At 43.4% G+C, this 24,690-nt stretch overlaps 1 protein-coding gene across 3 annotated transcripts in view; it reads left to right on the top strand.

Moving 5' to 3' along the window:
• TTLL6 (tubulin tyrosine ligase like 6) overlaps nt 1–24,690 on the top strand; it is a 45,518-nt gene that overhangs the window by 18,430 nt on the left and 2,398 nt on the right. Inside the window, exons 8-14 of one of the 3 annotated variants that reach the window (XM_061391477.1) lie at nt 64–289; nt 1,615–1,790; nt 3,081–3,269; nt 4,069–4,246; nt 5,189–5,470; nt 17,959–18,328; nt 18,812–19,080. In XM_061391477.1, coding sequence (XP_061247461.1) covers nt 64–289; nt 1,615–1,790; nt 3,081–3,269; nt 4,069–4,246; nt 5,189–5,470; nt 17,959–18,328; nt 18,812–19,080 — 1,690 coding nt within the window. The remainder of the gene's footprint in view (nt 1–63; nt 290–1,614; nt 1,791–3,080; nt 3,270–4,068; nt 4,247–5,188; nt 5,471–17,958; nt 18,329–18,811; nt 19,081–24,690) is intronic. The other 2 variants (XM_061391478.1, XM_061391479.1) reach the window with 2 other exon arrangements.

Consider the following 24,690-nt stretch of genomic DNA (forward strand, 5'->3'; position numbering starts at 1 on the left):
TTCTGCGGCCTTAGATGACCAGAGGTGGGCCGCCCTGCCTCATGGCCCATGGTTCCCTTCCAGGAAGCTCTCCACCTTCAACACGTACATGGAGAGCCATGGCTACAACGTGGCGCAGATCTGGAGAGACATTGAGGACGTTATTATCAAGACGATCATCTCGGCCTACCCCATCATCAAGCATAACTACCACACCTGCTTTCCCCACCACACACTCAACAGCGCCTGCTTTGAAATCCTGGGCTTTGATATTTTGTTAGATCACAAACTCAAGCCCTGGCTGCTGGAGGTAGGGAGGTTGGGGTGAGGGGTGAAGCTGGCACCTGTGACTGGGGTCAGTCCCATCCCTCCGCCCTCCTGGCTCAGCTAGCATGTTGTAATCCACTTGCCGAGCAACGGCCTCCCCGGTGCTCGCTGCCTGGGGCGTCTCCCTTTGCTGAAAAGCGGCCACCAGAGGGAGGTAGACGGCCGGGAATTAGAGAATTCCTTGTGCTTTCTTGAGGTCCACCCAGACTTAGAAGCTCTGATCTCAGGCACAGAGTGACTCTAAAGACAGCTCTACCTTTTCTAACAGAGTTGTGTCCGTCACAGAAAGGAGACTTTGATCTTCATCAAAGCTGGGTGGAGGATATTTGAGATCAGATGGAGCTACTGGGCCTGGCTATCTGGGGCCTAGATTCAGTACCAAGCACCAGCAGAGAACAACCTAGTGTCTGTGGGCACGGAAAAGGGCGGGGGCCACTCAGTGAGTTTCCTGTCTCCTCCAGACCCATGGGGTGGTGGGAAGAGGAGGAAGAGAAGCTTCTGGGTGTCTGAGTCTCTTCCTGACTGGACCTGTGCGAGCAGGCCTCTCCCACGGCCGTTCAGAGTACACACCGGAAGCAGGGGCGAGGGCAGGGTTGTGGTACAAGTCAGAGGTGATGGTGACGGCTGCCAGTGATACAGAGGCAGCCCTCAGACGGGAAGACCCAGAATTACATATCAAATTCCTGGGGTCTTGCCTTTCCTCCATTCCTAGCCCTTGTTCCCAAGTGCAGGTGGGAAGGAGAATATGGCCGTTCAGAGCTCTTACCAAAGAGCAGAATAAGCTACCAGGAGCAAGCCTTCAGAAACTGCTAGAAGTCTTCAAATGTCACATAGTGCCTCTGAACAATATGTACTCTTCTGTGAGCAGGAATGAGTCATCTCAGTCCTCCCACCATCCTGACCCTTAACCCCTGTCAGGATCCTGAATGCATCACTCCCTTCCCCTCCCACCTCCCAGCCTGGCCCTCTGGACTGCCCTCTTCCAGCTGTTCCCTGGGGTGCACAGTACATGGGAGGGGCACATGCACCCCAGATGGAGGGGAAACCAAAGACAGTGCCCCAACTCCCACCCCTTGGCATGCTCCTCAGGAATTCAGGACTGAAATAAAGCTAGTTACACTGCAGGGGGTTCTGCTCCTTCCTTTTTTCACCGGGGCTCCAGTCCAGACCCTCTTTCCCTCTCTCTTCCACTCATTGTGGTAGCCAGGGCCCCTAGGTGGGCTCGGGTGGCTCCGTGGAGGGGGCACTTAGCTTTACCCCCTGCTTGCATGCTGCCCAGCCTCCCCAGCTGCCGTCTTGTCCTCACAGGTAAACCACTCTCCAAGCTTCTCCACTGACTCCTGGTTGGATAAAGAGGTAAAGGATAGTCTGCTGTACGACACTCTGGTCCTGATCAACCTGAGAAGCTGTGACAAAAAGAAGGTCTTGGAGGAGGAGAGACAGCGGGGGCAGTTCCTACAGCAGTGTCGTTCTCGGGAGACCAGGTACAGTCATGGGTCAGTTCTAACAAATGATAATCCTGTTTGGAACATTAGTTTCCATTTGCAGGATGTGGCAGGTTAAACAGTTTTTCCTGTGGTTATTCCTTTGTTCCTAAAAATAGATTTATTTATAGACATAAGTACATGTGATGAATATAATTTGTTAATATCATATGAAGAGATCCAGGGATTACCGATACAAAAAAGTAAAACCATTTGTCATTACAAAAAGGAACATTCATCTGTTCTCCCCTTGTCACTGAGTTGTGGGGGACACCTCATCCCTGCTGCATAGCATTTGCTTTCATTCTATAACAGAGGCCTTTGTCCGCAGAGCGAAAAGGAAATCTCAGAGCCCGTCAAGGACTTGGCTTTGCTGCTTTTCAGATCTCACAGTGGCCCCTGCCCTCCCCACAAGCCTGACCCTTTGGAACTGAACTTCTGGAACCAGGCCATGGCATCAGGCCATCTCTGTTTGGATGGCACTGTGTTTCTCAGAGCACGTTCATGTCCACCATCTTCCCTGTAAGGAGGGGGCGGGTAGGTGGTAGCATGGGGGATTGTATGTCCTGCTTTTGGAGCTAAGAAGACCAAGACTCTGGAAGGGGAGCTGCCTGTATAGGTCACCTCGCTGGCAAGTGTCAGGTCTGGACACAGAGCCTGATAGGTGTGCGCTGTCTGGCATTCCAGGATGCCTTCCACTGAACTCTTGGAGAAGGAGGCAGCATCATCTAAGGAGCATCCCCTGAATCAGTCTCCTCGTCATGACTTGGCCCTGGATGGCTCAGGGGCTCCTGGTTTCCCTACTATCAAAAGGGCTTATTGATCCTCCGGCCTGACCTCCACCTCCTGGGGGGCTGTGAGGGGGAATGAGATCATCAGCTCTCGTAAAATCTCATCAGGCTTATCCACGAAGCCCTCAAGTTTAGCCGGTTCTCCAGAGGAGAGTAGCGGGGACTGTGATTGGAAAGGTAACAGTCTACCTCCCGTCAGAAGCTAAGCCAAGAGGGAAATGGGCTTTACCTGTGATGGGAGAGAATTTGGTGAGCTGTCAGGAAGACTGTTCTAACCAGCTGTTAGTGCACTATGACACCAGCTGTCCCAGGAGGGCTAGAATCTCCTTTCAGGAAACGTTCATGGATTCATTTACTTAGGAAACGCTGGTTGAACGCTCTTGCGTGCAAAGCCTTGGTCTCACCCTAGATGACATCCATGTCCTTGGAAAGGCCATGTCCTTTCCAAGCTTGGTCCCAAGAAAACCTAACTGCAGCCCTGTGTTCTGCTTCTCAACAGGAAAGAGGAAGTCAAGGGCTTTCAGGCCGTGCGTGTAGAGAAAACTGAGAAGTATGAAAAGGAAAACTGTGGAGGGTTCCGCCTGATTTATCCCAGTGTGAATTCGGAGAAGTATGAGAAGTTTTTCCAGGACAACAACTCCCTCTTCCAGAATACAGTTACCTCCAGGGCTCGGGAGGTCTATGCCCGGTAGGAAGGCTCCTGGGGTGAGGGTGGCTGGGTGTTGGGGGAAGAGGAGATAGTGCTTGACCTGTGGTGTGACCTTGGGGCAGCCATGAAGTTGCTTTAGTCTCACAAGGACCAGGAATCATAAGGTTCCTTGGTGTGGGATGTTGGTAAGTGGATATGAAGCTGTTTCTACAAACTCACCCCTAAGACAGCCACCCCAACCCCACTCCCAGAAAGCCCAACCCCTCAGAACTACTTCCTAGATTCATTCAGGTATCAGATTTAAGGACCAGAAGGGACTCATCCCATCCAGTCCAATGCCTACCCACCATCCATTTCATGGAGTGGAAAAAGGATCATCCAGCAAATAATGACAGAAGAAGCTCTAGAAGCCCTGTCCCCTGAGTCCTGTGACTGAGTTATTTCCATCACGTCTTTGACCAGAGAGGCCCAGCATATGAAGGGGTTGGATGTGGGAGCCCCTGATTTTATCCTCCTACCCAGACCCTCTCCCTAGCACTTGTCGGTTGTGTGATCTGGCATACTGGGAAGGGAGGAGGGAGATGGGGTGGTACAGTAGGGTGCTGCCCCCACCACATGTCTCCCTGGGCTAATCCCAGATGGGAAGTGGTGTGGTTGGAGGAAGGACTATCTCTTCCATCTCTTGCTTTGGAACTCTCAATCATTTGGACACACTGGGGCAGGGAAGATGGAGCACTGCCCCTCCTTGCCCAGTCTTGTCTGCCCCTCAAGAAGTATGTCCATAATATTCATAGCCCATCCCTAACCTGCGTGATACTCACTGTTCCTCACTGGGCAGGCAGCTGATCCAGGAGCTGAGACTGAAACAAGAGAAAAAATCCTTCCAAGTGAAACAGAAGAGGGTAGACATGCAGGGGGAATCGGCAGGCGAGCAAGCGAAAGGCAAGAGCTGGCAGAGCTTGCGACAGAAACGACAGCAGAAATGCAAGACTAACACCAGCCAGACCTCCAAACAAGTAAACGTGGATGGGAGGGGAACGCGCATGCCCAGCACACTTCCCCGGCTGGGGCCAGTTTTCCAGGGGGGGATGCTGAGAAGACCCCTACTGAGAGCTCAGAAACACTGAAGGAATGGAGGCTGCATGGAGGGCTGGGGCCCAGGAGGGGGGCCTGGAAGTCACAAGGAGCCCCGCGGCCTTCAGAGGATCCCTCCATCCAGGCAGAGAGGACTCGCGCTGTTCTGTCCTTCTCCCTGCAGTAGGAGTAAAAGCAGCTGGGAGGCTGAGGACCAGCCCCATGTGGGAGTGGGCTCTAGGACTACCCTACTCATGGTCCCCAATTCCAGTTTAGGTTGGAATGCCCCCTTCCTGCAGGCCAGGGGCACAACTGAGAGAGGAGGCTACAGGGAAGAACTTCTGGGGGCAGGGCCTCAGAACACTACATGGAGGGCAGAACACAGCTGGTCCTTCCAGCCTGCTCTCTGCTCCAAGTATGGACTGGCCTCCAGGCTGGAGCCAGCTGTCCAGTTGTCCCGTGATCTCAGTCTCTGGAACCCCCTTCTTGGCCTAGCTCTCTCTTCTTGCTCAATGGAAAGATTCAGTTGACTTTTCAGTCTCTCTCCTCCTTCTTAAAGACTTACCTGAAGTGACAGGATTAGAGGGGTTTTTTTGGAATAATTTTTTTAGGGTCATAGACCCTCTGAGAATCTGATAAAAGCTATGGAATCTCTTTCCATAAGTAACTGCAGTTTTAAGTGGTTCAAAGGCCCCATGAAGCCATCCATGAGCCCTCTAGGGGTGTCCTTGAACCCTAGGTTAAGAGCCCTGGATTAGAGAGACTGATTCAGATTGCTTTCCTCTACTCCTGATCTCCTTTGCACCTACCGTTGGGTGCAGATGATCTGGAAGTGGACAGAGCTTGGTTCCCATGGGCTCTATGTTTGGTTTCCTTCTTCCCAGTATCTCCAGCCATTGCTATTGGTGTCCGGTACACCTGACTTGCTCTCGAGTGTCAGACACACAGAGAAAAATGAAGCAGATAGCAGCCTTGACCAGGAGGCCCCCAAAGAGGAGGCTGATCCAGCACTCCGTAAGCCTTCATCTTCAAGGCCTTACAGCTCTGTACCTGACCTGAGGAATTCAAGCCTTCTCAGCTGCTCCAGGCCAGAGCTCAGTAAACCCATCTCCAAAATGAAGGAAGCCAAGTCTACCTCTGCAGTGAACACGATCACCAGCACTGTGGTAAGTAGAGCAGTCTGCCTCCCCTGAGGACTGAGCTGGGGTGGGGTGGGGTAGTGGTGGGAGTCTTGCCTTCTGGTCCATTCTCCACCCCTGACTTACTATGGCCCTTTGAGTAAGCTGCCTTCCCTTCTCAGGCCTCGATTTCCCCACTTGTGAAGTCCAAGTTGTGGAACGACACTCCTGCTAGGAGTCTAGACCTATGGTATAGGGCTTTTAGAAAGGATGCATGCCCTCTTTCGGGCAGGTTACCATCTGTTGTATTAGTTTCTGTAGGGCTGCTGTAACAAATTACCGTAAACTTAGTGGCTTGAAACACAAATCTCTTCTCACAAATCTATTCTTCAGATCAGAAGCTAAAGATCTGAAAACAAGGTGTTGACAGGGTCATGCTCCCCTCTCTAGGGAGGATCCTTGCTTGCTTCTTGCTAGATTCTGGTGGTTGCTGTCCAATCTCTGCCTCTGTCATCACATGGACTTCTTCCTTGTGCTTCTCCTCTGTGTTGACTGGTATAAGGATACCAGTCATTGGATTTAGGGCTTACCGTTATCCACAATGAGCTTATTTTTAACTTGAGATCTGCAAAGATCCTATTTCCGAGTAAGGTCACATTCTGAGGTTGTGGGTGTACATAAATTTTAGGGAGCTGTTGAACCCAGTATACCACCTCAACAACATTTCCATTTGAAACAATGGAGTTTCAAACTCCATTGATGTATGGACACCTTTTGATGGAAAGAAACCTCTTTCAGATTCCAACTGTAAACAAATTATTTTTTTAATATATACAAGCATAAGATCAGATAGAAAGCCTTTATACCTATAACTCTTGAAGTGAAGTGAAAGTTGCTCAGTCATGTCCTACTCTTTGCCACCCCATGGACTATTGAGTCCATGGAATTCTCTAGGCCAGAATACTGGAGTGGGCAGCCATTTCCTTCTTCAGGGGATCTTCCCAACCCAGGGATCGAACCCACATCTCTCGAATTGCAGGTGGATTCTTTATCATCTGAGCCATCAGAGAAGCCCACCTATAGCTCTTGCTCCATGCTAAGTTGTTGCAGTCGTTTCCAAATCTTTGCGACCCCATGGATTGTAGCCCACCAGGCTCCTCTATCCATGGGATTTCCCAGGCAAGAGTACTGGAGTGGGTTGCCATTTCCTCCTCCAGGGGATCTTCCTGACCTAGGGAAGACCCAGTGTCTCCTGTGTCTCCTGCATTGGCAGGCAGGTTCTTTACCACTGAGCCACCAGGGAAACTTATAACTCTTACACAGCTACAAAACAAAACAAAGCACTTCCTGGTGGTCCAGTGGTTGAGGATCTGCCTGCCAAAGCAGGGGACATGGGTTCAATCCCTGCTCCAAGAAGATCCCACAGGCTTCAGGGCAGCTAAGCCCGTGCAGCACAGCTGTTGAGCTCATGCTCTAGAGCCTGTGAGCTGTAACTGCTGAAGCCCGCGCACTCTAGGACCCATGCTTTGCAGCAAGAGAAGCCTACACACCACAAAGAAGAGAAGCACCCGTTCCCTGGAACTAGAGAAAGCTTGCGCTCAGCACCAAAGACCCAGTCTGGCCAAAAACTAATTAATTAAAAAACAAAGCAAACAGCACCAATAAAATGGGCACAAAATACTAACTTCACATGACAGTTGATGTTCTATTTTTTGTAGAAACCAAGTTGCCACATAAATGTGGTACTGAGAGTCCTAACACAGGTTCTTTTAGGCCAACCACAAGCTATGTGGTGACTCTACTGGAAAATCTTCAGCACTGTTGGGCCTTCACTTGGTCCAAGTGCAGTATAAAGCAGTGCAGTGTTTTTCAAATTTCTAACCAGAGCCCATAATAGAAATTCATTTTATTTCATAGTCCATCAAATATATATACCTACAACTGGAGAAGAGTTTAAAACAGTGCTTAGCCATGCTGCATATAGTGAGTGACTCAGTCTTTTCTTTTAAAAATACCACTTACAACTCCCTAAATTAATTTCATGACCTAGTGGTAGGCTTGCAACCCATAGTTTGATAAACATCTTAAAGAGAGTTTGCTTCAAAGCTTTATCCCCTTGGATTTCACAATGATTTCTTGGATATGACACCAAAAGTACAAGCAGCAAACCCACACATAGATAAGTGGGACTACATCAGACTTAAATAATCAACAAAATAAAAAGACAACCTTGGAATGGGAGAAACTCTTTTCAGATTGTATATCTGATAGAGATTAATATCCAGAATATATAAAGAACTCTTACAACACACAGCAACAACAAAACCAAACAACCTGATTAAAAACTGGGCAAAGGCGGGGACTTCCCTGGTGGTCCACTGGTCAGGACTCTATGTTTTCACTGCAGAGGGCACAGGCTCAGTCCCTGGTCAGGAATTAAGATCCTGCCAGCCATGTGATTCAGCCAAAGGAAAGAAAAAAAGTGGGGTGGGGAAGGAAAGGTTTAAATAGACATTTCTCCGAAATGAAATTAGCCAGCCACAAAAACAAGAAAACAAATACTGCATGCTTCCACCTATATGAGGTATCTTGAGTAGTCAAACTCTTAGAAACAAAAACCAGAGTGGTGGTTGCCAGTGGCTGCTGGGTGGGGCGAAAAAAGGATGTTTAATGGGTACAGAATTTCAGTTTTGCAAATTAAAAAGATTCTAGAGATCTGTTGCCCAACAATGTGCATATGGTTAACACTACTGTACTATACACTTAAAAATGGTTATGATGGTAAATTTTATGTTATATGAGGGTTTTTTTTTTACTATAATAATGAAGAGTAAGGAGTATACTTTGGGAATCCGGCTGCCTCTGTTGGGTTCTTGGGGTCTCAATTTTATTATATACATGACTTCCATCTAATCAGTCTAGTCTCCCTAAGCCTTAGTTTCCTCACCTAAAAAATGGAATTTTCATCATAGTACCTACCAATGGATTACTATGAGGATTAAATGAAAGGATCCGCAAAAATGCTTCGAGTGGTATTCAACACACAGGAGTCAGTAAGCATTAGCTATTATTTTAATGTTACTGCTACTTCTTAAGACCCACCCCCTTGCGTGTGTGTGTGTTTTGCATAAACCCAAGAATTAAAGCAGTACTTTAACCTAAGACTTAAAGCAGTACTACTTAACTCTGATGAAATTACAAAATAAGGCAGCTAGCAAAAATTCACTTTTTTTCTTTTTTTGGATTTCATGTTGATTTGAGCAAAATCATTGGCTCAGGATGTTGTACTATACTTGGTTCATTCAAAGCCTTTGCTTGTTTGGTTTATTTACTTGTCACTTTGTCCCTATGCTCATCTCCATTCACCTAGCCACCATCTTTTGTTTATATGTTTCCTTGTAAAGAAGAGATTTTTTAAAATGCAAGCATTTAAAATTTGTTTAAATGTGACTGGGTTATTTATCTCATTCTATGTCCTATTTTTATTCTTATTGAGCTCTACTTTTTCTTTTCTTTTTTAAGATTAATTTTACATGCATTAAAATGCTAAGTTTTAGCTGAACAGTTCTGACAAATAAATACACCCGTGTGATCCATATCCCTGTCATGATATAGAACTTTCTGATATTTCCCCAAAGTTCCCTCTGGCCTTTCCCAGGCAATTAACCTTTGCTCCCTGCATCCCTCCCCAAGGCAGCCTCTATCCTGACTCTTTTTTTCATCTTAGTTTTGCCTATTTTAGAATTTTGTGTAAATGGAATAATACAGTATATATTATTTTGAGTGTGACTCCTTTAATTCAGTATTATATCTGTGAGATTGATTCATGTTGTTGGAGACATCAGTACGTTGTTCTTCTTTGTTGCTGAATTGTGTTCCATTGTACAAATACACGGCAGTGTGTTCCTCATTCTCCTGTTGATGGACATGTGGGTTGTCCCTAGTTTTTATTCTTTTATTGCTATTGTGATTAAAGGTCTTATGATATAAGTCTTTTTGCGGACGTAGTTTTCTTTTCTCTTGGATAGCTACTTACGAGAAGGATTGTTAGGTCAAAGGGTAGATCTATGTATAACTTTATAAGAACACCAAAGCCTTTAGTTAAAGTGATTATAATAGCTTTTGTACATTTCAGCCAACAATGGATGAAGGTACTGATTGCTCCATGTTTGTTACCATTTGGTGCTGTCTTTTAAACTTTAGCCACTCTAATGGCTATGTTGTGATTTCTTATTTCAGTTTTAATTTGATGATTAACCATGTCAAGCACTTCATCAAGTATGTTTCTTTCATGAATGTTTCTTTATGAGGAGTTTGTTCAAGTTTTTGCCTTTCTCCTTTTTAAGAAATGGGATTTTAAAAAAACATATTTGTTTATTTGTTGCATTCGGTCTTAGCTGTGGCACAGGGGATCCTCATTGCAGCATGTGGGATCTTAGTTCCCTGATGAGGGATCAAACCCACGTGGTAGATTCTTAACCACTGGACCACCAGGGAAGTCCCAGATTTAAAAAAAAAAATTTTAACACCAAAAACATCTTGTATTGGGGTGCAGCCAGTTAACAATGTTGTAATGCTTTCAGGTGAACAAGTGAAGGGACTCAGCCATGCGTATACATGGTAGCCATTCTCCCCCAAGCCCCCTCCCATCCAGGCTGGCACATAACGTTGAGCACAGTTCCATGTGCTAAACAACAGGTTTCTGTTGGCTATCCACTTTAAATATAGAAGTTTGTACATGACCTTCCCAAAGTCCTTAACGATCCCTTCCCCCTGGCAACCATGAGTTCCTTTTCTAAGTCTGTGAGTCTCTTTCGGTTTTGTAAGTAAGTTCATTGGTATCATTTCTTTTTTGATTCCACATATAAGGGATGTCATATGATAATTTCACCTCTCCTTGTCTGACTTACTTCACTCAGTATGACACTCTCTGGGTCCATGCATGTTGCTGCAAATGGCCTTATTTCATGCTTTTTAATGGCTGGATAATATTCCATTGTATAAATATATATACACCACATCTTCTTTATCCATTCCTCTGTTGATGGACATTTCGGCTGTTTCCATGTCTTGGCCATTGTAAACACTGCAGTTCTACAGTGAATGCTGGGGTGCCTGTATCTTTTCGGGCCATGTTTTTCTCTGGGAATATATACAAAGAAATGGGATTTTTTGTTTTGCTGTTGTGTTGTAGGAACTCTATATATTCTGGAAACCTACCTATTCTTTTTCTTAATAGTGTTTTTTGATTAGTGAAAAAGCAATTTCGATGAAGCTTATGAATTTTTCTTTAATGGTTATTGCTTTCTGTGTCCTGTTGAAGAAGTTTTCATGCACTCCCGTGTCAGAGATATTTCCCTAGTTTTTTTCTGAAAGCTTTATGGTTTTAGCTTTGTGTATAGGTCCATGATCCAACTCAAATTAACTTTTGAGTGTGCTAGGTGATGGGCAGTAGGGTTTTATCCCCTTAGGCACATCTAGTTACAAGACTATTTACTGAAGGACTTTCCTTTCTCACTGAATTGCTTAGGTGCCTTATAAGTTCTATTAAAGTTTTATTTTGTTGTTGTTGTTGATGCCATAGGATTTTTATCAAACAATTATGTCATCTTCAAATAAAGACAGTTTTACTTCTTTATTTTCAATCTTCATACCATTTATTTCTTTTTCTTGCCTTATTGCCTGTCTGGGATTTCTAGCACAGTGTTGAATAGGAGAGGAGAGAGTAGACATCCCTGCCTTGTTTCCAATCTTAAAGGGGAAACATTCAGTCTTTTATCATTAAGAATGGCATTATTTGTAGTTTTTGACAATGTTCTTTACCAGCTTGAAGAAGTTCACTTCTATTCCTAGTTTGCTGAGAGTTGTTTTAAATCATGAATGGATATTGAATTTTGTCAAGTGCTTTTTTGGTACCAATTGATAGAAGTTTTTCTACTTACATTGTTAATATGGTATATAACGTTGATTAATTTTTTATCTTGAGCCAATCTTTTATTCCTGGAATATAAAACCCTTTTGCCAGGTTGTATTGTTCTTTTTACAGATTGCTGCATTCAATTTGTTAACGTTTTGTTGAGGATTTTTGTCTGTGTTCATCAGGGATGTTGGTCTATAGTTTGTTTCTTTTGTCTGTTAGCTCCATAAAATAAATTGGGAAGTGTTTTCTCCTCTTCTGGAGGAGATTGTGTAGAATTGTCATTATTTCTCATTTAAGTATTCAGTTAGAGTTCTCCAGTGAAATGATCTCAAGCAGGTGATTTCTTTTTTTGTAATATTTTAAACTATAATTAAATGTCTTTAATAGTTATGTATTCCATTTTGAGTGAGTTTTGGTGGTTTGTGGTTTTTAAGATATTGGTCCATTTTATCTAAGTTATTGGATTTATATGTGAAGAGTTGTTTATAGTAGTTTCCTATTATCCTTTTAATGTCTGCAGAGTTTGTAGTGATACATTCTTTCATTCCTGATAGTGGTAATTTGTTTATTCTTTCACTTTTTTTCCCCTTGGTCAGTGTCACTAAGAGTTTATCAATGTATTATTTTCAAAGAGCTGAGTTTTGTTTCCATGAATTTTTAAATTTTCTATTATTTTCCAATTATTTTCTATTATTATTTCCCATTTCCTATTATTTTATGATTTTTTAATTTCATTGACTTTTGTCACTAATACTTAGGTTCTGTTTGCTTTGGATTATTTTTGCTTTTTTAATTTCTTAAGGGGGACATTTAGAATGTTGAATAAGACCTTCTTTCCTAATATACACATTTCATGCTATAAATTTCTTTCTAAGAACACCTTTAACTAGATACCATGAATTTTGATCTATTTTCATTTTCATTTAGTCCAAAATGTTTTCTAATTTCACTTGAGATTGTCTTTATGACCCTTGGGTTATTTAGAAATGTGGATTGTTTTTTAATTTTTAAAATTTTATTTATTTTTGTGTTTTTTATTGAACTATATTTGCTATATAATATATAAATTATAGATATACAATATAATGATTCATAATTTTTAAAGGTTACACTCCATTTATTGTTATTATAAAATATTGTCTCAATTCCCCATTTGTACAATATATCCTTGTAGTTTATTTTGTACCTAATAGTTTGTACCTCTGACTCCCCTATCCCCTCCCCACTTCCCTGTCCCCACTAGTAACCACTGGTTTATTCTCTATATGTGAGTCTGCTTCTTTATTCTTATATTTGCTAGTTTGTTGTATTTTTTAGATTCTACATGTAAGTGATATCATACAGTATTTGTCTTTCTCTGTCTGCCTTATTTCATTTAGCATAATGTCCTCCAAGTCCATCCATGTTACTGCAAATGGCAAAATTTGGTCCTTTTTATGGCTAAGGAACGTTCTTTTGTGTGTGTGTGTGTGTGTGTGTGGTTATACGACATCTTTATCTATTTTTCTGTTGCTGGACACTTAAGTTGCTTTCATATCTTGGCAATTTAGAAATGTGTTAACTTTCAGTTGTTTGGGGGTTTTCCTGTTATTGATTTCTAATTTAATTCCATATCATCAGAGAACACACTTTATGTGATTTCAGTTCTTTAAAATTTGTTAGAGTTTATGTTATGACCCGGAACATGGTTTCTTTTGGAGAATGTTTCAAGTGCACTTCAAAAGAGTATCTGTTTTGCTGCTATTGGGCAGTGGGTCAATTAGGTTTATTTGGTTGCTGATGTTGTTCATTTCTTCTATATTCTTACTAAATTTCTGTATACTAGTTCTGTTAATCACTGAATTCTATTCAGTACTGGAATCCACCTCAGGACTTTCATCATGGGTATGGGGGCAAAGAGAGTAGAGAAAAGAAAAGAAGAGCCACAACTAAAAGGTTCTGTTAGGGCTTTCTCTGTCTAAGGAATTACTTAGCTGGCTAAGGAATGTTCCTTAGCCATAAATAGGACAAAATTTTGCCATTTGCAGCAACATGGATGGACCTGGACATTATACTAAGTCAGAGAAAGACAAATACTGGATGATATCACTTATATGTAGAATCTTAAAAAATACAACAAAATAGTGAATATTCCCCAGTACCCACTTTTGAATTTTGAGTTGCTTTGAGTTCAAGTCAGGGCATACTGAAGGAAAAAAAAGTAAACTTCTCTGGTGGCTCAGATGGTAAAGAATCCACCTGCAATGTGGGAGACCTGGGTTTGATCTCTGGGTTGGGAAGATCCCATGAAAGAGGGCATGGGCATGGCCACCCACTGCAGTATTCTTGCCTGGAGAATCCCCATGAACAGAGGAGCCTGGCAGGCTACAGTCCATGAGGTCTCAAAGAGTGGAACACGACAGAGCGACTAAGCACAGCACTGCTGACTTGCTGGTGCTTTGAATTCTCATCTTCCTCAAATCTTCCTCAATCTGCTTGCTACTATTTACTTTTCAGAATTGTCAGATAACTATTCTATGCATGCTTTCTGTGCAGGTTTTATAGGAATAGCCTATGGGATAGATAGATGCAATATGCTTAATTCATCTTAGCTAGAATCAGAACCAAACTACTGTCCCTTCTGGTTGTTTTAAATTTTCTTATCTCTTTGATCTCTGCATGATGCATCCAGATATCTCCTTTTTCATGGATGATAAAAGCATTTATATTTCCTCTTTATTTATTTTGATCTTAGTATGAGATTATTCATTTTATTAAAGAACCAATTTTAGGCTTTGTTAATTTTCTCTACAGTTTGCTTTCTATTTATTTTCTATTGCTATTGCTTTTCCAGAGAAGGCAATGGCACCCCACTCCAGTACTCTTGCCTGGAAAATCCCATGGATGGAGGAGCCTGGTGGGCTTCAGTCCATGGAGTTGCTAAGAGTCGGACACAACTGAGCAACTTCACTTTCACTTTTCACTTGCATGCACTGGAGAAGGAAATGGCAACCCACTCCAGTGTTCTTGCCTGGAGAATCCCAGGGAAGTGGAAGCCTGGTGGGCAGCTGTCTATGGGGTGGCACAGAGTTGGACATGACTGACGTGATTTAGCAGATTGCTTTTCTAGTGTTGTTGTTTGTTGTTTCATTGCTAAGTCGTGTCTGACTCTTTTGTGACTCCATAGACTGTAACCCACCAGGCACCTCTGTCCATGGGATTTCCCAGGCAAAAAATTGGAGTGGGTTGCCATTTCCTTCTCCTGGGGATCTTTCTGACCCAGGGATTAAACCTGCATCTCCTGCTTGACAGGAGGATTCTTTACCACTGAGCCACCTGGGAAGACCAGTGTTTTCTTTATTATTTCCCTTTTTTCTCTTCGCTTTTAGTTTAATTCTATCACCATTTTCTAGTTTCTTAAAGTGGAAAGTTAGATTATTTACTGTAAGCCTTTCTTCCTATCTAATATAAGTGTTTAGCACTATAAATTTCCCTATAAATACCAGATTATCTTCATAACATAAATTTTGATATGTTGCATTTTTATCATTGTTTGAAATATTTTTCTGATTTCCTTGTGATTTCATTTTTGTTCCATGGGTGATCTAGAAGTGTATTGTTTAATTTTCTAATATTTAAGAGTTTTCTAGTACTCTTGCCTGGAAAATCCCATGGACAGAGGAGCCTGGTAGGCTGTAGTCCATTGGGTCGCTAAGAGTCAGACACGACTGAGCGACTTCACTTTCACTTTTCACTTGCATGCATTGGAGAAGGAAATGGCAACCCACTCCAGTGTTCTTGCCTGGAGAATCCCAGGGACGGCAGAGCCTGGTGGGCTGCCGTCTATGGGATCACACAGAGTCGGACACGACTGAAGCGACTTAGCAGCAGCAGCAGATATCTTATTGCTATTCAGTCAGTTCAGTCACTTAGTCATGTCTGACTCTTTGTGACCCCATGGACTGCAGCATGCCAGGCTTCCCTGTCCATCACCTACTCCCTGAGTTTGCTCAAACTCATGTCCATTGAGTCGGTGATGCCATCCTTACCATCTTATCCTCTGTCGTCCCCTTCTCCCACTCCTGCCTTCAGTCTTTCCCAGCATCAGCGTCTTTGCATCAGTTCTTTGCATCAGGTGGCCAAAGTATTGGAGTTTCAGCTTCAGCATCAGTCCTTCCAATGAATATTCATTGACTGGTTTGACCTCCTTGCAGTCCAAGGAACTCTCAAGAGTCTTGTCCAACACCACAGTTCAAAAGCATCAATTCTTCAGTGCTCAGCTTTCTTTATAGTCCAACTCTCACATCCATGCATGACTACTGGAAAAATCATAGCTTTAACTAGACGGACCTTTGTTGACAAAATAATGTCTCTGCTTTTTAATACGCTGTCTAGGTTGGTCATAGCTTTTCTTCCAAGGAGCAGGCATCTTTTAATTTCTTGGCTGCAGTCACCATCCGCAGTGATTTTGGAGCCTAAGAAAATAAAGTCTGTTACTTTCCATTGTTTCCCCATTTATTTGCCATGAAGTGATGGGACCGGATGCCATGATCTTAGTTTTTTTAATGCTGAGTTTTTTAAATTTATTTTTTATTGAAGGATAATTGCTTTATGAATGTTGTTTTAAGCCAACTTTTTCATTCTCCTCTTTCACTTTCATCAGGAGGCCCTTTAGTTCTTCTCTTTCTGCCATAAGGGTGGTATCATCTGCATATCTGAGGTTATTGATATTTCTCCTGGAAATCTTGATTCCAGCTTGTGCTTCATCCAGTCCGGCATTTCTCATGATGTACTCTGCATGTAAGTTAAATAAGCACGGTGACAATATACAGCCTTCATGTACTCCTTTCCCAATTTGGAGCCAGTCCATTGTTCCATGTCTGATTCTAACTGTTGCTTCTTGACTTGCATACAGATTTCTGAGGAGGCAGGTCAAGTGGTCTGGTATTCCTGTCTCTCCACACAGTCAAAGGCTTTGGCATAGTCAATAAAGCAGAAGTAGATGTTTTTCTGGAATTCTCTTGCTTTTTCTATGATCCAACAGATGTTGGCAATTTGATTTCTGGTTCTTCTACCTTTTCTAAATCCAGCTTGAACATCTGGAAGTTCACGGTTCACATACTATTAAAGCCTGGCTTGGAGAATTTTGAACATTACTTTGCTAGCATGTGAGATGTGTGCAAATAACATTCTTTGGCATTGCCTTTCTTTGGGATTGGAATGAAAACCAACCTTTTCCAGTCCTGTGGCTTATTGCTATTAATTTCTGATTTGATTCCTTTGTGGTTTGTACAATGCTTTGATAAAATTTCAGTGTCTTAAAATTTATCATCTTATTTTTACAGCCCAGCAATACCCTGATGAATATTCCATGGGCACTTGAAAAGAATGTGTATTCTGCAGTCCTGAGTATAGTGTTATATATATCAATTCAATCACCCTGGTTGATAGGGTCACTCAGATTTTCCATATCCAGACTAATTTGATTTCTGCTTTTTATATCAATTGCTTAGAGATGGATTTTAAAATCTCAACCCCAATTATGGACTTATTTCTAAATATTTATTTATACCTCATATAAAGAGAATCATACAATAATTGTACTTTGTGTCTGGTTTATTTCACTTCGGAGCTTCTTTGGTGGCTCAGACAGTAAAGAATCTGCCCACAATGCAGAATATCCAGGTTCGAAGCCTGGGTCAGGAAGATCCCCTGGAGAAGGGAATGGCAACCCACTCAAGTACTCTTGCCTGGAGAATCCCATGGAAAGAGGAGCCTGGTGGGCTATTGTCCATGGGGTTGCAAAGAGTCAGATATGACTGAGTGACTAACACTTTAACTTTATTTCACTTAGCATAATCTGTTCAGAGTTCATTTATGTTGTAGCATATATCAGAATGTACTTCCTTTTGAGGATGGTAATAATATTCCACTGTGCCTATACCACATTTTGTTTATCCATTCATTTGTTGGTGGACATTTGGGCTGTATCCACCTGTTGCCTATTGTGAATAATGTTGCTGGGAACATTGGTGTACATACTTTTTTAAAAGGAGCAATCTTATAACTTATTTAGCATCTATAGCTAGGAGCTGAATTGCTGGGTCAACAAGGTATTTGTAATCTTATTTATTTATTTTTGACTGCACTGTGTCTTTGTTGCTGCATGCAGGTTTTCTGTAGTGGTGAGCAAGGGCTACTCTTCATTGCAGTGTACGGGTTGTAATCTTATCTTACTTATCCTTCTAGATGGTTCACCAGAGTGTCTGGACCAACCTACATTCTCATCAGCAGTGCATGAGTGTCCCTGTAGCTCCCTTGCATTCCACCAACACTGATATCCAGCTTTCTATTTTTTGCCAGTTTAATAGTTGTGAAATAATACCTATTTCTCTGATTACTAGTCTCCAGTGTTTAAAGTCTCTCACATTTAAAGACCTCCAGAGGAAGCTCTGTGGACATTCCCCACCATCTTCCGCCTTAGTGTTTAACCAATTCATGGTTAGAAACTGTTCTAACCAAAATCTTCCTTATTGCTCATGAATGCAGCTCTTCATCTGTTTGTTTTAATTAAAAAGGGCATAGGAAGGAGCCCTTTGCTTTTCATAATCTCATTTTGGGCCATTTTCTCTTCCAGCCTCTAACTTCAGTAGAAGCCTTCCCAGAATCCACCACCCAGGTCTCAGACACCCCTGAATGTCTGCTGAATGTGACTATGACAGCCAGCTCTGAGTGTAGCAGCCCAAAGATGGACAGGGTGGCCTCCTTTAAATGCAAGCCACAGCAGGTGCCTTGGTACCTCATCCCAGAAAAAGTATCAAACGGTTTTCTGCCTACAAAATCCCAGAACTTCTCGTGGAGTCCGAACCCAAGCTGGACTTTGCTAAAGAATGGCCTGAAGAAGCAGCATCCTATGTCAGAGCTGTTCACCAAGGTTCAACTGAGAGAGAAGCTGTCTTTGTTCCCAGCTCACTACAACCCAAAGCTGGTGCTGAGTGACCAGTCACGTGAGTGTCAGTGTGTTTGAAGATGTGCCAAGAGCATAGGGGATGAAGAAACCAACAGGACCAGCCTAATCTTGGGGAGTGCCCCATCTGAGGGGGGCTGAAACCCCTGCCTTCAGGGAGATCCCAGTCTGATAGTGGAGACATAGTCTTTGTACTTAGGGAGTCTCTAGCCTTAATGGGAAAGCAAAAAAAAAAAAAAAAGTGATAAAAATAGAATGCTATGTCTAAGTACCCTTTTCAGTCTTTTCTGGTTCTTATTCAAATGAAGCCCCTTCAGCTGAGCCTGTACAAGTTTGGGGTGTTAAGTCTGGAAAAAAAAAAAGGGAAGAGAAACTGTTTGGAAGAAAGGCGCAGTGGCTGATTCTAATTAAGGAGCTTCAGCCAGTTTTAAGCAGGAGACCCTAGTGGGAGGTGGCCTTCGCCAGGAATTTGTGCTGAGTCCAGCAGCACAGATTGATGATGCCAATGACTTTGCCTTTCCAGAAAACCCCTCCCTGCTCCGGGAGTCCTACTTTCGCAGCCGAAGCTCTGGTGAGAAGAGGCAGCTGGATGTGCCCTCCTTCCTCTTCTTACAGAATTCTCACAGCCATGATGTTTCCCTGAAAGACCTGCTGGTGGTTGCCACTCCAGCCCGACTGGACCCAAGGCCTGGCAGAAGCCATACAGGTGCTTTGAAAGACCTGTGTATGCAGGATCAGGAAGCATACAGTCACTACCTGATCTCTGGCCAAAGAGGATGTGAGAGGAACTAGGTAGGCCCACTTATATTCCCTTCATGTGTCTACAGCATTGGCAGGCACTCTTACATATATTTCTGGAATGTTGGGTAGGTAGGTGGGCAGATAGATTCATAAAGACACGCAGGTAAGTAGACAGTTAAGACTCACCTCAGGGCTTCCTGCTGGCTCAGTGGTAAAGAATCCGCCTACCAATGCAGGAGACATGGGTTCAGTCCCTGGTCCGGGAAGATCCATGTGCTGCGGGGCAACGAAGCCCGTCCACCACAGCTGCTGAGCCTCTGCTCTGGAGCTTGGGAGCCACAGCTACTGAAGCCCTGCCTACAGCCTGTATTCTGCAAGAAGAGAACCCACCATGATGAGAAGCCTGCACACCGAAATGAAGAGTAGCCACTGCTTGCCCCAACTAAAGAAAGCCTGTACACAGCAACGGAAACCTAACACAGTCCAAAATAAATAAATATGTTTTTAAAAAAAGACTCACCACAGTCAAAATGTGACCCCCTTGCAGTGTATCGATGTGTTTCTACTATGACTGATCTGGCCCCGCTGCTTTAAGTACACTTTGCCTTGTTTTCCACTTCTGGCTGAAATTGAGACAGTCACTAATACCGGCCCTGGAAGTAGAACCGTGTTAACCATGAAAAGGTTGATCTCCATATCTTTTGTCCTCTGCCAACCTAGCCTACTTAGGTCCAGGGCACTTGACCTGAGAGCTGACCCTGTAAGGCGTGTACTAAGGGGACAGAACAACAGGACACTGGCGCCTGAGATCTGGAAACAAAGATCCTTAAGCTTTTACTTATTTACTTATTTATGGCTATACTGGGTTTTCTTTCCTGTGCACAGGCTTTCTCTAGTTGCACTGAGCCGGGGCTACTTTTCTTCGCAGTGTGAAGGCTTCTCATTGTGGTGGCTTCTGTTGTGGAGCACCAGCTCTAGGCCCAGGGACTCCAGTAGTTGCCGCACATGGACTCTAGAGCACAGGCTAAGTAGTTGTGTTATGGCGCACGTACACGTGGAATCTTGTCCTGGACCAGGGATTGAACCTGTGTCCCCTCTGTTGGCAGGCAGATGCTTAACTACTGGACAACCAGGAAAGTTCAAAGACCCTTAAGCTTTAATTCCACTGTGTAAAAGCACCAAAGAGATGGCAAGGGAGCCCTCTGTCAGAGCATTAGTGCTTCTGAAGGAAGGTGATATGTGAAAATTTAGAGCTCTACAAGATAGCATTGCCTATGGTGGAGGGTTAGAACTGGACATGAAACAACAGACTGGTTCCAAATAGGGAAAGGAGTACGTCAAGGCTGTATATTGTCACTCTGCTTATTTAACTTATATACAGAGTACATCTTGAGAAACGCTGGGCTGGATGAAGCACAAGCTGGAATCAAAATTGCCAGGAGAAATATTAATAACTTCAGATATGCAGATGACACCACTCTTATGGCAGAAAGAGAAAAACAACTAAAGAGTCTCCTGATGAAAGTGAAAGAGGAGAGTGAAAAAGTTGGCTTAAAACTCAACATTCAGAAAACTAAGATCATGGCATCTGGTCCCATCACTTCATGGCAAATAGATGGGGAAACAGTGGAAACAGTGACAGACTTTATTTTCTTGGGCTCCAAAATCACTGCAGATGGTGACTGCAGCCATGAAATTAAAAGACACTTGCTCCTTGGAAGGAAAGTTATGACCAACCTAGACAGCATTTTAAAAAGCAGAGACATTATTTGCCAACAAAGGTCCATCTAGTCAAAGCTTTTTTTCCAGTAGTCATGTGTGGATGTGAGAGTTGGACTATAAAGAAAGCTGAGTGCCGAAGAATTGATGCTTTTGAACTCTGGTATTGGAGAAGATTCTTGAGAGTTCCTGGGACTGCAAGGAGATCCAGCCAGTCCATCCTAAAGGAAATCAGTCCTGAATATTCATTGGAAGGACTGATGCTGAAGCCGAAATTCCAATACTTTGGCCACCTCATGCGAAGAACTGACTCATTGGAAAAGACCCTGATGCTGGGAAAGATTGAAGGCAGGAGGAGAAGGGGACAACAGAGAATGAGATGGTTGGATGGCATCACCAACTCAATGGACATGGGTTTGGGTGGACTCTGGAAGTTGGTGATGGACAGAGAGGCCTGGCATACTGCAGTCCATGGGGTCGCAAAGAGTCAGACACGACTGAGTAACTGAACTGAACTGAACTGATGGTGGAGGGATTTATACTGCTTGACTGCCTATAGGAGATAAATTTTAATCATCTCATTCACTTCTGCCACCTAAAACAGACTGACCGGACAGTCTGACCTGACCCCCTTGTGACCTATAGTTCACACTGCAGAAGGGCTGACGAGTGAATATCAGCCCATATGCATCACTTTGGATGCTCATAAAAATGCATATTCCAAGGCCTGCTCCTGGAAGTTCTGAATCAGTAGGTCCTACTGAGGGGTTCAGGAATCTGCATTTTAAGAAGTTCCACTACGTGTTCTGATGGTCCTCTCACCACCCTCAAAGGAAAAAAATGGCCTAGTGTTTCCCAAACTTCCGCGATGATATGAATTGTGTGGGGGCCCTTGTTAAGCCTGTAGTTTCCAAGGCCACACCTCTGGAAATCCTGACATGAGATTTGGGACAGGCCACTGGGAATTTGCCTTTTGAAGACATCTCTCTAGTGTGGAAATGAAGACTATCCTATATGTAGACCCAGGCCTGGGCAGAGGAACCTGTGATGGCCACCCTGACCTGTGGACCTGTTATAGGAACAAAACTCCTCAGTCCTGATGGGGCTCAAACCCACCCCCACTGTCTCTGGTTCATAATTTTCTAGAATTTTAAGTTATTTATGCTCCTACTTTTAAAGGGAAGGATAGGGGACTTCCCTGGTAATCCCTGGTGGTCCAGTGGTTAAGAATCCACCTTGTGATGCAGGGGACACAGGTTCAACCCCTGATAGGGGGACTACGATCCCGTATGCCTTGGAGCAACTGCACTTGTGTGCCGCAACCAAGATCTGATGCAGCCAAGTAAATAAATATTTTTTAAAGTGAGGTGGATGATATGTGGTTGGAGGGGAGGGGGGTTAGTCGCTGAGTTGTGTCTGACTCACTATGACCCCCATGGACTGTAGCCTGCAAGGCCCCTCTGTCCATGGGATTTCCCAGGCAAGAATACTAGAGTGGGTTGCCATTTACTTCTCCAAGGGATCTTCCTGACCCAGGGATCAAACCTGGGTCTCCTTGCATTGCAGTTAGATTCTTTACAACTGAACCACTAGGAAGCCTGGGGCATGAAAACATATGCAATATGAGTGTTAAAATAAAGTTATAATGATCAGAAGCCACACTGAGAAAGGGAGAAATAATTATATTGAAAGGGTATGATTAAGTGCTTCCTAAAATGACAATTGAATTTGGCTCTGGACCTCTTAGCAGAAAAAATAACATCACATACTGTTTTGGACTTTTTTGTCTCCCTAATCAGAGACTCCCGAGGACACAGACTATGTCTGCACCGTCACACTGGGGTTTCCCTGAAGGCAGGGTCTTCATCCTCCTACCCCAACCCCGGAGAGGGCACTCCCCAAGATTAGGGCTGGTTCTGTGGGTTTCTTCATCCCCTAAGCTCTTGGCTACTTCTACATCTACTTCTGCTTCACTGACTATACTAAAGTCTTTGTGTGGATCACAACAAACTGTGGAAAATTCTTAAAGAGTTAGGAATGCCAGGCCACCTTACCTGCCTCCTCAGAAACCTGTATGCAGGTCAAGAAACAACAGTTAGAATCGGACATGGAACAGTGGACTGGTTCAAAATTGGGAAAGGAATATGTCAAGGTTGTATATTGTCACTCTGCTTATTAACTTATATGCAGAGTACATGATGCGAAATGCTGGGCTGGATGAAGCACAAGCTGGAATCAAGTTTGCCAGGAGAAATATCAATAGCCTCAGATATGCAGATGGCACCACTCTTATGGCAGAAAGTGAAGAGGAACTAAAGAGCCTCTTGATGAAGGTGAAAGAGGAGAGTGAAAAAGCTGGCTTAACATTCAGAAAACTAAGATCATGGCATCCAGTCCCATCACTTCATGGCAAATAGATGGGGAAACAATGGAAACAGTGACAGACGTTATTTTCTTGGGCTCCAAAATGACTGCAGATGGTGATTGCAGCCATGAAATTAAAAGATGCTTGCTCCTTAGGAGAAAAGCTATGACCAACCTAGACAGTGCATTAAAAAGCAGAGTCATTACTTTGCCGACAAAGGTCGGTCTAGTCAAAGCTATGGTTTTCCCAGTAGTCATGTATGGATGTGAGAGTTGGACAGTAAAGAAGGCTGAGCGCTGAAGAATTGATGCTTTTGGACTGTGGTGTTCAAGAAGACTTGAAAGTCCCGTGGACTGCAAGGCAATCAAACCAGTTAATCCTAAAGGAAATCAGTCCTCAGTATTCATTGGAAGGATTGATACTGAAGCTCCAACTCTTTGGCCACCTGATGTGAAAAACTGACTCATTGGAAAAGACTCTGATGCTGGGAAAGATTGAAGGCAGGAGAAGGGGATGACAGAGGATGTGATGGTTGGATGGCATCACCAACTCAATGACCATGAGTTTGAGCAAGCTCTGGGAGATGGTGAGGACAGGAGAGCCTGGCGTGCTGCAGTTCATTGGGTCACAAAGAGTGGGACATAACTGAGTGACTGAACAACAGCAACCTCTTGGCACATCTCTGTACACCCTGGCACTCATGTAACTAGTCTGGGAACAAAGATAGCTTCTCTCTCAGTTGAACCTTGGTGAACAGCTATGACGTGGGATGCTGCTTCTTCAGGCCATTCTTTAGCAAAGTCCAGCTTGGATTTGGACTCCATGAGAAGCTCTGGGATTTGTAGGCAGAGAAGGTTTTGATATTTTCTCCTAAATGAGTAAAGATAAATTTACTCATCTAGTAAACAGGTGATTCTTTAGGGGTGATTCTTTTCACTGCCTCTGATTTCTAAGAGCAGTTTGTCATGTGGTCACTTGCCATTATGGACTTTCTCTACCATAGTAGACAATGGCTGAAGGTACTGGCATGTTTTCTGATGAATATGAATGATGGTAAAATTTACTCTTTTTTTTGGTAATGTACTCTATAGGCACTAGCACCCTCTCTCTCTGTGTATATATATAATTTAATTTCAATCATAATTGTGAAGTTTAGAAAAGAAAAAACTGAGGCTCAAAGAGCATAAGGTTTAACATTCAGGAGGTTCCACAGCTTTCAGTGGTGAAGGGTTTGAGTCAGATGTTTCTGATTCCCAATCCTCAAGCTCTACAACCACTCTTTCTTTCAAGTGGTATTTTTAATATTAGTCTTCAGTTAGAGCTAAGGGAATGATAAATGGCTCTTTAGTGAAGGTATCTCTGTAGGAAGCAGTGGTGGCCACGGCCAAGCAGGGCATTCCAGGGTATTGTGTGGAGTCACCAGATCTCAGAGCTTATCCTCTGCTTTTAGGTCAAGTAATGGCTTCTCAAAATTCCCAGCTGATCAGACTGCAAGGAACTGACACATACAAGGCAAACTGGGAAAAGTCTAATTATATGCAGCAGAATGCCTGTCAACGAGTTGGTTTACAAATGGA

The sequence above is a fragment of the Bos javanicus genome, chromosome 19, assembly GCF_032452875.1.
Source record: "Bos javanicus breed banteng chromosome 19, ARS-OSU_banteng_1.0, whole genome shotgun sequence".
Taxonomy (NCBI): domain Eukaryota; kingdom Metazoa; phylum Chordata; class Mammalia; order Artiodactyla; family Bovidae; genus Bos; species Bos javanicus.